The 13,641-nt window shown below is 32.8% G+C and overlaps 1 protein-coding gene across 1 annotated transcript; it reads right to left on the bottom strand.

Annotated features, from left to right (window-relative positions):
* Positions 1-631: 631 nt before the first annotated feature.
* LOC149422946 (uncharacterized) lies at positions 632-6,447 on the bottom strand. Its single transcript, XM_089632785.1, has 5 exons — positions 6,312-6,447; positions 5,911-6,088; positions 5,665-5,817; positions 4,991-5,107; positions 632-2,152 (listed from the first exon to the last, which is right to left on the bottom strand). The coding sequence occupies exons 2-5, from the start codon at positions 6,064-6,066 to the stop codon at positions 2,003-2,005; spliced, it is 576 nt and encodes a 191-aa protein (XP_089488911.1). The 5' UTR covers positions 6,067-6,088; positions 6,312-6,447; the 3' UTR covers positions 632-2,002.
* Positions 6,448-13,641: the final 7,194 nt, after the last annotated feature.

The following is a 13,641-nucleotide window of genomic DNA, read 5'->3' as shown; positions in this document are numbered from 1 at the left end:
AAAAGGTATCTAAAAAAGTCAATTTTCTTAGAAGATTAAGAAATAAACTAAATGGAAACACTACAGAGCTGATTTATAAAACTATAGTTGCTCCACATTTAGATTATTGCTCTACTGTGTTGTATTTGGCCAATGAAGGAAACTTGAACAAGCTAGATGTTATACAAAATAGAGCTATGAGATGTATACTAGGAAAAGGAAAATACGCAAGCATAGATCAAATGAGAGAACAGCTAAATTGGATTTCTATAAAAAAGAGACTATTATTTAATGTGTTAATTTTTGTACATAAAATCATGAACAACCAAATGCCAAAATATTTTAAGGATGAAATTGTTTTTAATAGAGATGTTCATAATTACGAAACCAGAAATGTAAATAGGATTAGATTGCCACATATGAAAAAAACAAAATCACAGAACTGCCTAATGTACAAAGGACTAAAAATGTATGATGAAATGCCTGAAAGTCTGAAGAATGAAGGAAGAATGAATGTATTTAAAAAGAAATGTTATATTTATTGTAAAAATATGTAAAATTACAAAATGAAATATGATCTTGTTTATATTAGTTTATATTCAAATGTATAAACTAACTCAATAAATAATAAAAAAAAATAAAAAAAACTCTACGCGTGTGCTCTAAAGATTGCAATCTGTTTTTAAGATAGGGGAATATCATTTCAAGCAATATTTCGATTCCAAATTGTTTTCTTTCACTAGGGGGATGCTAAAATTATTCACCACTCCGGAATGTTCATTATTGAATTAATGGAAATTATTCACGTGCCGCAAAAATATTGCACATTATTTTATATTAATTAAATGTGAAATAACACATATTAATCAAACAGAATTTTACTACCAATGCCGGGATTAATTTTAATGGCATTTTAACGCTGTGTCACGAAGGTTGTCAGAATAGTAGAGATCATATAAATAGTTAAGCTAAGCCTTCAGAAGTAGACGAAAAATTGAACCGTAGTATGCACTACCAAACTGATCACTTGAAAGTCTCATTTTAACCTTTCCCTTACTGTGCTAAAAAAATCCACGCCTTCCGGTGCTGTGTAGTCAATACACATCTCAAAATAAGCGATTTAATAATATCAGAAAAATATGAATATTCATAGCTAATCGCTTATGTTTATTATATTTATTATCAAAAGTGATAATAATTGTAATTTAATTGCTGAAAACATGAAAAAACCATCGACAGATGTTAAAAAAACGTGCGAGGAGTCTATATCTAACGATGGCCCGCGACCGACTGGCACAACAGGCGCTGGACGCACAAAACACAGCTATGCAGTCGTAGGTATCGATGGTCTAAATCAAAATAAAACTGCGGATGTGGGATTTCTCATGTTCCCGCATAGCGAACTAAAGCGGGACATCAATAGCGTGTCATTTCCTCGCACACTCTTCGTGTAGCAGTGTCACACGGTTGATTGTATTGGTGTATCTGTTCCCGATTTTAACAAAAATCTCTGATTTTTAATTGAATTTGAAAACTATGTAAAATATTATTTTTTAATTCATTGCATAAATGTATAACGGAGGAATACCTAAAATCAGAACCCAGAATTCATTATATTTATAGAGTTATTTAAGTTATTAGAAGCAATGTGTAGTAAATACACATCACAGATAAGGAAAGGTTAAGGACCAATGCAGAAAATCAGTTGATCTTATATAACACATTTTTTAAAATAATTATATTTAGGTAATTACCACCCACAAATGAAATAATTGTACTGAATATCTCATTGATTACATCAATTTTGGCTTGTCTTGAATTATAAGTAAAAACACAGTGGTTAGTCAAATAAATAATATTATTTTTATAATTTCATACGACAAACAACACAATGGAATGCTGTTTTCAACAGGGTGTTTTAAGTAATTTACAGTAAAAGTCAATATCTCAAAGGAGCTACATATTATTTGGATTCTATAAATACACTAATTGAACAATTCTCACAATTAGTTTGTTCTAGTTATTATGTCTTCAGCTTTCTTCCCAGACTTGTGTTGGGATGTTTATTTTCTCTCTTGAGTCGTCTCTGCTCTCTTAATACGTCTGTTGCATCTATGTGTTGTTCATCCCATCCCGAATTAGCCTCTTCCATCCACTCTCCCAAATCTGAGAACTGATGATAAAAAAAATAAATACGTGTGCAAAATTCAATCAATAAACAATAATTTGGCGTGAACCATATTTGAATGCACAAATCGCTGTGCGCACTGTGGTCTAGCATATCTTTTGCGTTAGCGTTTAACCTACATACATATGAACTCCTGAAGGTTGAGTCTGGTATGTACGTTACATGCTACCACAGACATGGGAATTAATAGACGAGAAGATAATGGCGAGGGGTAAAATCAACTGTTGAAGAACGAAGGGAGTGAAGCTGACTGTGATTCGTCAATAAATCAATCTGACAGTAAATAGGCATCTCGCATTATAATATCACCATTTACTTCTTAAAAGTAAAATCTGCTTTTGAATGAATAGACATTTTTACATGGGAGCGCGAATTACTCGCCGCGTTATGAACAAATTTGCGAAGTCCAAATTCGGCAAAAAAATTCGGTTCAATTTTCAGAGTCGAATATTTCGTTTAAGTATTTAGTTAAGACACTTTTATAAGTGTTCATAATTTACTTCCCAGCAACCAACCAGCTTTGTGTTTCGCGTCCAGACGTTTCTCGATGTGATAGTAACAACTGATTCATATTATACGATGTGAATATGCTTAAAATAAAGTAAAAATAATGCTTATATATGGAATGTAATACGACAATTGGGTTTATTCTCTTTTTCACATCTATTTTTACAAGTTTTCCGTTATTACGTTATATTTTTTTACGTTATTATGTTGTAGCCAGAAAATCTTCTGAGGCATCACATAATCTGATTCAACAAAATGGTTTTTTACAAATATCGGTTTAGAGCAGAGGTTCCCAAACTTTTTTGCCCCGTAGACCACTTGCCAAATATATTTTTTTCCGTAGACCCCCTGCCTGCCGAATATTGAATTTTCCTAAAACTATTAACGTCCCATGTGATAATCATTTATTTTTTTCGTAACTCTCCATTCCCTTGCTTGCCCAACAACCGGGTGGAAGTATAGTTCCTCTGTCTTTACATTGTGCAGACAGGGGCATGTGAAGTATTACATCAAATGAAAATGAAGCAGGATAAGCAACGGGAATTTCTTTCTGTAGCTAGCCCTACAGAACTGCCCCTTAAGTTCTTTGTCAGTGCTTATTCCGGTCATTTCTTCTTGTCACATGTTTTCCGATTCTTCAATGTTCCATTTAGATTGTCAAAATGTCCTCAAACTTAGTTTTGAAGTCTGTGTAAAGTTCATTTAAATGTTGAACGTCATTATTACCCTGGACGTTTTTCAAAAACAAGTTGGGGAACTAGGAAAATTCACAGCTTCCAATGTGCAATGTTTTGCTTGAATATATTAATTCTGACGAGAAAAGGAACGTAGACTCAGACGTATTTATATACCTCAATTTAAAATTTTACGAAATATTAAAATGCAAATATCAAATAAGTAATTTCTCAGTCTATTATATTTGTATTAGGTCTATTGTGTCATTTACGGAACTCCTAAATGTTGAATGGGGGTCTGCTTGTATGTACGCCCATTTGAATCTCGTGGACCCCCAAATTTTTTTCTCGCTGACATAGACCCCCAGCAAGCCGATATCGACCCCTGGGGGTCCATATAGACCACTTTGGTAACCTGTGTTAAACCAATGATTTATTCACTGAATCACCGAAACGTTTTACTTCGATACTATTTGATTGACATGGCGGCCAGTAAATAAAATTAATCGATGGTTAAAAAAAACCTGGATAAAGCTAAATTGAATTAATTGTTTCTAAATAATTATGAGCAATAATTAGTCGCCTGAAATATCAATACAAATTGAAAATATCTCCCGAGTAAAAATAAATGCCGCCAACGATAATTGAACCAGTACATTCTGATGTCCGGTCAAGTGCTCTGAAACTACTGAGCTAAGTCGGCTTGTTTCCAACCCGCCAAATAATTCAATATGTACTAGTATCTCAATCAACAATTACTGCTTATTATATTTTTTCCACCTGTAAACAACCAACACAGGTACGGGTTCAATTCCCGTTGGCGGCATTTATTTTTACTCTGCAGATATTTCCAATTTGTATTGATATTTTAGGTGACTAATTATTTGTTATCCTTTATGCTATGCATAAAACCTTGTCTTATAAACATTAGTTTAGTATTTAAAAATAATTAATTGTTTCTGTTCAGATCAGTGATTATCAACCTTTTTAGTAGGAGGGCCGATTGATGCTTTTTCAACAAGTCCGCTAGCTGCAGGAGCTTCCAACATCCAGCTGGACTTAACTTTAAAGTATGTGGTGTCACAAACCTAATTAATATTTTCTAAGATGGTATATTTTTTAATAAAACATTCATAAAAAGTGAAAATAAAGCGCTACAGGCAAAAAAAAATTAGCTTTTATTTGAGAGGCTGAATCAAAACATTCAAGAAAGATTAAAGTTTTTTTCTAATCCTTTTAGAAAACAGAACAGACACCGTTAAATATTTTTGTCATTTAGCTAAGTCGGCGGTACGGAAAGGCTAGCGTTCCGAACGAAATGGACTAGCGGGCCGCGTGTTGCACATCTGTTGTTTAGATGTAAATTTTATTTAACTTGCCGCTGCTACAGAAATATTGGATACAACAGCCACCACTGATATTCATACTTAGCGATAAAGTAGAAATATGTTTGTGTGAAGCTTCAAAACTCATGAATGATAATGTGTATTGCCGAGATGAATTTAAATTTCTAAGCGATGAACATGATATAGGAGTGGTGGATCAGGGGGTATGATGATTGAGAGTGTTATTGATACATTATAGAGTTATTTTTACATACGTAGGTCTTGAAATATATGTGTGTTAAGTTTTAAATACTTACTCCAACACCATCAGCTGAGACGGCCAACCGGGATAAGTCAGGGGCATGACCTTGAGATCTATCACTGGAATTTCCAATCACAACCTTTTTCTGTTTTATATATCGAGGGGTCATCTCCTGTAATACCGTAATATATTGTAACTATGGTATTCATGTGACACAAAGTCAAAACACAATAATTCTGGCCTTTCCATCAACAGAATAAGATGCTTCCTACAGTGTTTACACCCACATACAGAATGTGTTCTGCACTGACATATCAAAGCATATCGTTGACGAAGAAACAATACCATCTCAGCGACATACAGTCTATAAATCACTATTTATGAAATTCAATAAAAAATCTGCATATGTTTGCATACTTAGTTCATAATACTATCATTAGATACCACGCAAAGCGGCCAATAAGCAATAACAGACAACCGACATCGCTTTATATTTTGAATGAAGTACTGCTCTTCTCCTACTCCAACTCCTGCCACAACATAGTTTTTGAAGCGCCACGGAAAGTTGAAACTTCTCAATAGTTTTTTGTCTCTCCTGCACAATAAGATTTTTGGCATTTGGACGGTGTTGTTTCTTTGTCGACAATATAGTTAAAATGGAATTGATAGTGACGCTCACCGTATCATAGAAGAATGTATAAATTATAATAGAGAAGCAGATTATAGTACCTGAAACAAGTTTTCCAAAACTTCATCATTTGGATTGTTCTGAGGAACATTCTGCTGACCCACTTTCTCACGGTAAAGTTGAATATGATCTCGTACTGTCTGGGGTTTCCTATTCATGTCTTCGCCCCAGTTTTCATTCCAATTCACTGAACCCTTAAACAGTGAACAATATTAATAAATATTTGTGCAATCTTTAGGAAATTATAATGTTTTATACTATTATCTGTGGATAAGCATTCATCTTACCTCATCACGATTCGGTACAATTACATGAGTGAGACATTCATCACCATCATCATTACTCTGTGATCTTCTTCTGCCTCTAAAACAACATAGTGCACGCTTTATGGCACCGATTACAATATAGATGAGAGCTTTGATTCTGTTCACTACGAACTGCATATTTGTGTTGATTTCTCTTTATCTATAAAACCAAAATCATAATCATAAATACAATAAAAACGGTGGAAAGATTTTTGTGTTGAGTCAGTAATATAGTTACAAATTGCTTGTTTAAATAATTTATCCGTAACATAAATGCGTTTGCTTGTTTGGCGAAGATAACAGTTGCCCTATATTAAATTTAATGATACACTAAATTTAACCAAATACAGGACAGATATAAAAAGAAATGTTATGAATCTTACCTAAAGATAATATAAAATGCATCTAATATTCCTCTTAGGCTTAAAAATCTTGCCCGATGCCGGTATGATTGTTCAAAAACTGAAGAAATTGAACACAGTTGACAGGGCCATTTTTGTTTTGACAGCTACAGTGTGTACACCGTGAAAAAATAATATTCGAGCAAGGAAACTGGAACAATTTTAAAGCTTATAATATCGAAATAGTACGTTTTGATGGTTATTGAAATTATTTAAATATTTTACTGTCAACATATTCTGTAAAAAAAAAGTTAAATAATGAAAATCTAATTAATCGCTAAAAGTACTTACCCATTTTCATATAATGTTACAGGCTGAAAATTTTCACTACCTGTCAGCTACAGACATGGAGGGAAAATTTAAAAAAAGATTTTCTACATTTATGTATGGGTGCACTGTGAGTGTAGTCAGGTATTCAAATATCTTCATTATATTTATTATGCTCGTATTTTAGTGCAAGAATATGTCAAAAACTTGTTTCATGTGTTTATCAAAGGATCAGTTACAAGTTCAGGTTTTTGGAGAGTATGCTGGCGAGAAAAAATTGATTCATAAAATTTCAATTTGCTTGCAAATTAGAGTTCAAAATGAAAAGGCAACCATCAAATGGATTTGTTATGTTTGCATTCATAAAGTAGAAATGTTTTTCGAATTCAAAACAATTGTACTGAGTAATCAACAAGAAACGGTGAAAACAGTGGAATCCAAAAGTGAAAAATATGCGGTTAAAGATTATCAGTGTCCTCAAAAGTCTAATACGAATCCAACAAAACCACTTGTTCGTAGTGGCCACGATATTTGGAATACAAGTGAGGAGAGTATCGATAACATGATGGTTCACGGGTCATTAAACGTAGCTCAGAAATCGAATAACATTAAAATAGATTCTGAACTCATCCTCGCTGAGCATTTTAATATAATGTTAGAAGAAGAAAATATTGAAAAACACGAATGGCAGTCCAAAATAGTGGATAAAAATAAAGCGAAGCCAATAAAGATCATTCATAAACCTTCTGCTCAAAAATCAAAGCCATTTGGAAATTGGAATGCTAGGAAAAATACAAGTTCAAAATCATCGAAAATTAAAGGAAAAAACGTAATTTCTAAACAAGAATGTGTTCTTTCCGGCGAGGTTTCAAAATTTCAAGAATCCCCTTTCGTTTTGTCGTGTGATAAAAAAAGAGACCCTTTTTCATTTATAAACAAATTGAAAAACAATAATCTAACCGGATTTAAAAACAGTCACAACGATTTGCGTTTAGAAGAATTGGAAACATTTGAAACGCGCGGGACACAATTTCGTTCGAGGAAAGAAAATCCTCCGAATGGTAATTTCAAATATTCCAACGATGTGTTTGGGACCCAAGATGATAATAATGCGGATGAAACCGAAAACTCTTCACAAGATAATTCAGAAATTCGTTTGACTCCAGATGTTAATATTATTCAAAAACTTAGGAAGGAAGTTTATAAAATTTAATATCCCATGACGTCAAAAATCTTATCGTCTTTTTAAATAAAGCTACCAAATTGTTCGTTGAAAAGTAATGCATCTATTTATTGATAGCTATTTAAGTGTACAATGTCATAATAAACAAAAATAAAAACATAAATATCCATGTGTTATGTTTTTGTTGGTATACAGGTTGACACATTTAACAAAATACTAGAAATTGTGTTGTTTTATTCACTTAATTTTTCATTAATTTAAAAGCGTGGAAATTTGTGAATACATACTATCTATGGATTGAAAAATAGTTAGTTCCTTAGTGTGTCAAGCTGTAGCTAAATTAGGTATCAAAATAAATATAGTATGTATTTACCGTGTGAGCAACCATATAGAAAACATATAGGTAAGTTATTCTGTATTTAAATACATTATTCCCAATGTTTCTAGGAACATTGGATTATTTCTATTAATTTTTGGTGTGACCTAAAAAAAAACCACCATTGGTTTATTTTATTTATTTTTATGGTATTTTAAGTAGGTACATAATTAGCTATATAATAATACTATCACAATACATACAATTGAAAAAAAACATTTTAAAACTATTAATTAACAACATTTAAAAAAAATTTAAGTATTTTTTTGTGTTTTCTTCTAATTTTATTGAATTTACTTAATTTTACGAACCAAAAAGGCGTGGACAGAGCAGGTAAATTTTGTATGAATGGAATTGAAGTCAAATCTAGGATGAGGGGAAATCATCTGGTAGCCATCTCGTATGACTAACGTTTAAAATGAAAGTGGTATTTATTAAATATTTTAATTTTATTTTTTTATTTTTAATGCAATTATAACGGGCTAGGATTTTTTTGTATTTTATGAGATAGGGAATGGGATATGTAATCCAAAAAATGATGTAGGTTTTGGCATTTTTCATACATCTTCCACCTCGTACCGCGACTTCAGCTTTGGGACTCTTGTGCGGTATTCACATAAAAAAAGCACCGTTCACAAAAAACAGGGAGCGGCTGTTAAGGCCGAGACACACTGACCGAATCTTGCGCAGCTCATTTTAAGTCGCGTTACGCGTATACATCGCACGACATAATATACGTCGTTACGCCGAGCGTAATAGGGCCTAGAAGTATCATGCACAATGGCTGGCCTTTTTACGCGATATAATATAAATTTTGCGTAGCGTGTCTTGCGAAGTACTCAGTGTGTTTCGGCCTTTACAGTTTTAACACCGCAACGTCTACCTATGAAAAAGGTAATCCAAAACGCGCGGCCTGTGGGCTCATTTTTCGCGACCCCTTATTTGAAAGAGGGAGATGGGAAAGAGGAAGGCGTGAAAGTACCTGGTTATTCAGATTTGGTCACCAAACACGAACAAACCAATTTCAAGCAGCGTTTCAATTCTGAATGGTGGTTTTACACTAGGGCTATACTGAGAGTATCTTCCACTCTGGAATGTGCCGTAAATATACTAAACATGTATTATATAAATTAATCAAAAATAATTTATTTTTGCATTCCGGGATTTGAACCCCCGATCTCTCGCTTGCAAGTCGAGAGCTTTACCCCTCGACCACGGAGGCCGTCAAAGTTAATACATGAACACACGTCAATATATATTATAGCCGGACTAGTCTGGCGGCAATTTCTACCAGCAAACCACTTAGAAAACAATGTAAGTATAAACTTATGAAAAGTAAACATTTTAATTTCTTTGGAATAATATTATTTCCACCTTAAAAATAGACAGTTTTCAGGTACAAGTACATTACAATGCACACACTCAAAACTTTCTTCCAAACCATTCATAACCCCGAGCAATTCGGGGTACACATCAACTAGTATTCAATAAAAATACTACAGTTCACTTGATCCATATTATCGTTTCGGATAAGTGCTGGAATATTCCACACACCGATTTTCCGTGGAAATTTTCAAAGGACAGCACTCACTTTTTCCGATGTCATAAAATATAAATAACGAAAAATTTATCGAGTTCTTCTGTATTCTTATTAAGGCGATGCACTACGTCGTGTAATATTTTAAATTGAGCCGCTGTCAATAACAACCCTTACGTAGATGGCGATAAGGTTTAAATTCACCATTAAACACCATCCTCCTGTTTTGATTTATGCAAGAAAAAAACATGGCCATAAAGTGCCTTTTATTTTATTTTGTGGATGTTCAGGCATAAATATTTAATTTTTTTTTCGATCATTTTATAAATAACTTAATTTTCCACATCATACAATAAAATTATAACCGAAAATGGGTTCGTAAGTAGGAGATTTTGAACTTTAAAGCAGTTTTCATAGGCCTTTACATTATTTTTTTCTGGGCTTATAAAAAGACTCATGAAAAAAATACTTGATTATTTCAAAGGCCAAGATGTATTCTACTTGCAGTATTTAATTAAAGCATCTGAAACATTTCTAGGCGACCAAATTTTCAAACCAAAAACACATGATTTTGCATTACTACGTATGGCATCGCCTTAATAAACTAGCGCGGATCCGTGCAATATCAAGGGCTAGTTTGAATTCGTGACGGATCAGTTCCAATTTTAAAAATGACTATTTAAATAATTTTCTGTTAAATATTTTTTTATATGTAGGTACTTTATCGTTTGTTTGAATCTTTACAAAGCTTCAATTTTGAAAATGACACTTATATTTAAATCAAATTTAATTTCATTGAATCAGAGTTACGCAGGACATACTTATTACCTACAGACAACTGAAATTAGTCGTTTTGATGTTGATGACTGGTCCTTTTTAAATTTGGAACTTCCATTCCTTTTGTACATCTTCTTACGTGGATGTTTTGGTCGAATTTTCCCAATCTTACTGCAGCGCGGATAAATTTTCATATTTGGATACAATAATCAAATTAGCATTGTAAATATCTATGTCTCATTTCTGAAAACGGGACATGTCGGCCGTCCCGAAGCTCTCCTCGATGACAACGGGAGATAATATCGAAAAATGGGATGGTCCCGTTCAAAGCGGCAGGTATTGTCACATTGTAAGGTTAGTATTTGGTAATATCGGACATTTTTCATGGGTGGTTTTGACAGTTATCTGCTGAGGGTACAAATCATCCAGATTGACTTCCGGAGTCAATTTGGATGATTGTTAAATGTAAGTGTGTGTAAATTATTCATATGTCGAAAACGATGTATGAATGAATTAATCTTATTTTTGTTTAATTAATCTTATTACTTTTTATTGCTTATTGTCACGTGTCTAGAAAGTGCAAGAATTAAACATAATTTGTGAAAAAAAAATCATTGTAACTTTTGGAATCTGTTTCATTTTTCAATAAATTATTATAAATTTTTTCAATTGGTTTATATATATTTATTAGTTTTAAAGCAATGTAATTTAATTATTTTTAAACCAATAAACTTTTAATTTTTAAGAGACAAGTTGTTTTAAGCATCGCACGAAGGATAACATATTGTTTTTAAGCAATAATTATTAGCCTGAAACACCTGAAAAAATATACGCCGCCGACGGGAATTGAAGCCGCAGCCTTTGATTTGATTTTTTTGGATTTTTTGTAGTGAAAAAAACTAATAAGCAATAATTAATGAATGAAAGTAATTCCAGTACACATTGATTAATTTGATATGTTTTTAATAAGCCTACATAGTTCAGTTGATAGAGCACCTGACCGGCCCTATTTATTCATTTAACGCCCAGAGGGCTTTTACATGTAGGTGGTACAATTTTGATGACAGATAATTTTGAAACATGAGAAAGAAATAATAAACATAAAATTACATTAAAAAAGAATACATGCAAGAAACAAAATTAAAAATAAAAATACAGCGATTTGATTGGTTTACAAAAATACAACTTCCATTTAGGAATAGTGTTGAAATAAATCTTTTACGTGATCCACAAAATTCGCAAAGTTAATATAAATACGAGTATATCGACATCGACATCACCTAAGTATTGGTTTCCCATAGTGTGAAACCGTTGTATTGGGAAGTTTGCAATATAATTGCGCTTATATGTGTTGCAGTGGAATATTGTATTTTGTCAACAATATTACACAAAACACAATTTTAAATACAGTTGGTAAAAACAACAGTAAAAATAGGTAGTCACGTTAAAAGTTTTTTTTTAATATGCACGCCGCTGGTGGATTTTAAATTGCATGTTTTGCATGTCAGAAAGGTCATTCTTTGAAATTTATACAATATTCATCTGGATATTTAAATAGTTACAAGTACATCTACAGTATTATTTAGAGATTGATGACATTTTGCACACTTGACCTTAAAAACAAGGGAAAGGTCACTGTCTACGAAAGATTTAGAAAAAACACTCTCACACCGATCCCCTTTTCCTACCAAATCAGACATTGTTACTCTTTGATGAAATTTTGCCCACTGTCATTTAAAATAACAGAAAAATCACTATGTTTTCTAGAAACCCGGGCCACGCATTTCAGCTGGTAAATAAACAAATTTTAATTTCAAGTAACTTTTTGACTCCCGGTGATGGTCACTTACCTAAGGAGTCACTTTACCAAGTTCGCTTTTCATTTTCTTCAGCCTCGCAGCATACATACGCCCTTGGGATGCTATTGTCCAAATGGCTCCGTGTTAGGATGCTTGTGCGGTAAACACATAAATCGGAAAATCCATAAATTGGTTTCGTTAAAATTAAATAAATCTTTTGAACACATTTTTTGTTATTTTTGTCACGCTACGGGGGAATTGAATTGAATTTGTTTGGATTGGAAGGAACGCAAAACCCGTGTAGTTATGTTAATTTTAATCTCATTTAACTCTGATTTCCAGACGATTTCGAAAAATGTATTTTTGCGACTTGAAATATGATTTTATTAATATCTGTTTAATTATGTAATCTATTTTATTGCAAACTAGCCGTACCCCCATCACGCGTTGTTGTGGTTCAGTCTGCCTGTGCAGATAGATAAACAATGGCGTGTGTTGCTTTTACGTACAACAGATGACGCCTTTTCACAGGAGAAATTTATATAATATAGGTAGGTATATAACACAAATGGGTATTCGAACGGTGTGTAGAAATTTCAAAGCTATCTTTCAAAGGTTTTGAAGAAAACAAACATTTTTATTTAAATAGATTATTTTGAAATTCAAATTAGTGTCTGAAGTTCGAAATGCATTCTATTTATAATAAATGTTCCCACCGTCATAATCACAAGGCTGTATGATACAGCGGTAGGTACTACCACCCCTCAGAGGTAGGCACCTACCCCGGGAAAGTTGGAGGCTGTAGTTTCTAGTATCATTGGCGTCAGTAGACGTCGCGCGTCTGTCGGGGGTTGGACGTCCGTGGCGAGCTCGGAAAATCATACAAAACCGTGAAACGAAACTTTCCACGATCTTATTCGATGAACTAACTTTATAAGTGACCGAAGATGGAACCTAAAAACACTCGTAAAACAGTTTCATTGTGGAATTCCGCTAATTATTAGGACGTATTAACGAATAAATAAATATTAATAAGTTGACATTTTAACACAATTTTTTTATTTTTTAAATTTCTTACAATCATAAGTGAATGTTATTATTAACGTAACTTCCATGATGTAATATTCCTTTTAAACGTTTTAAATACAGTGCGGGGTTTATCTGTTAATAAGCGAAACTAAACGAAACAAAGTCATCAATGTGAAATAAAATTTTTTAATCACAATTTTAAGTAACAAATAAAAATAATCAAATTTTTACCTACAGTATTTGGAAGTAATGGTTTTTTACAACACTATTGAAAACTAGTATTCAAATTTATCATGTTTGTTTGGTGTGTTGAAAATACGAAGTATTCTGATTCTATGTTTACA

This window comes from Hesperophylax consimilis, chromosome 6, assembly GCF_061612785.1.
Source record: "Hesperophylax consimilis isolate HC1 chromosome 6, BYU_Hcon_1.0, whole genome shotgun sequence".
Taxonomy (NCBI): Eukaryota; Metazoa; Arthropoda; class Insecta; order Trichoptera; family Limnephilidae; genus Hesperophylax; species Hesperophylax consimilis.
Note: the sequence above shows the minus strand (reverse complement) of the source record. Positions and strands in the feature narration are given on the sequence as shown.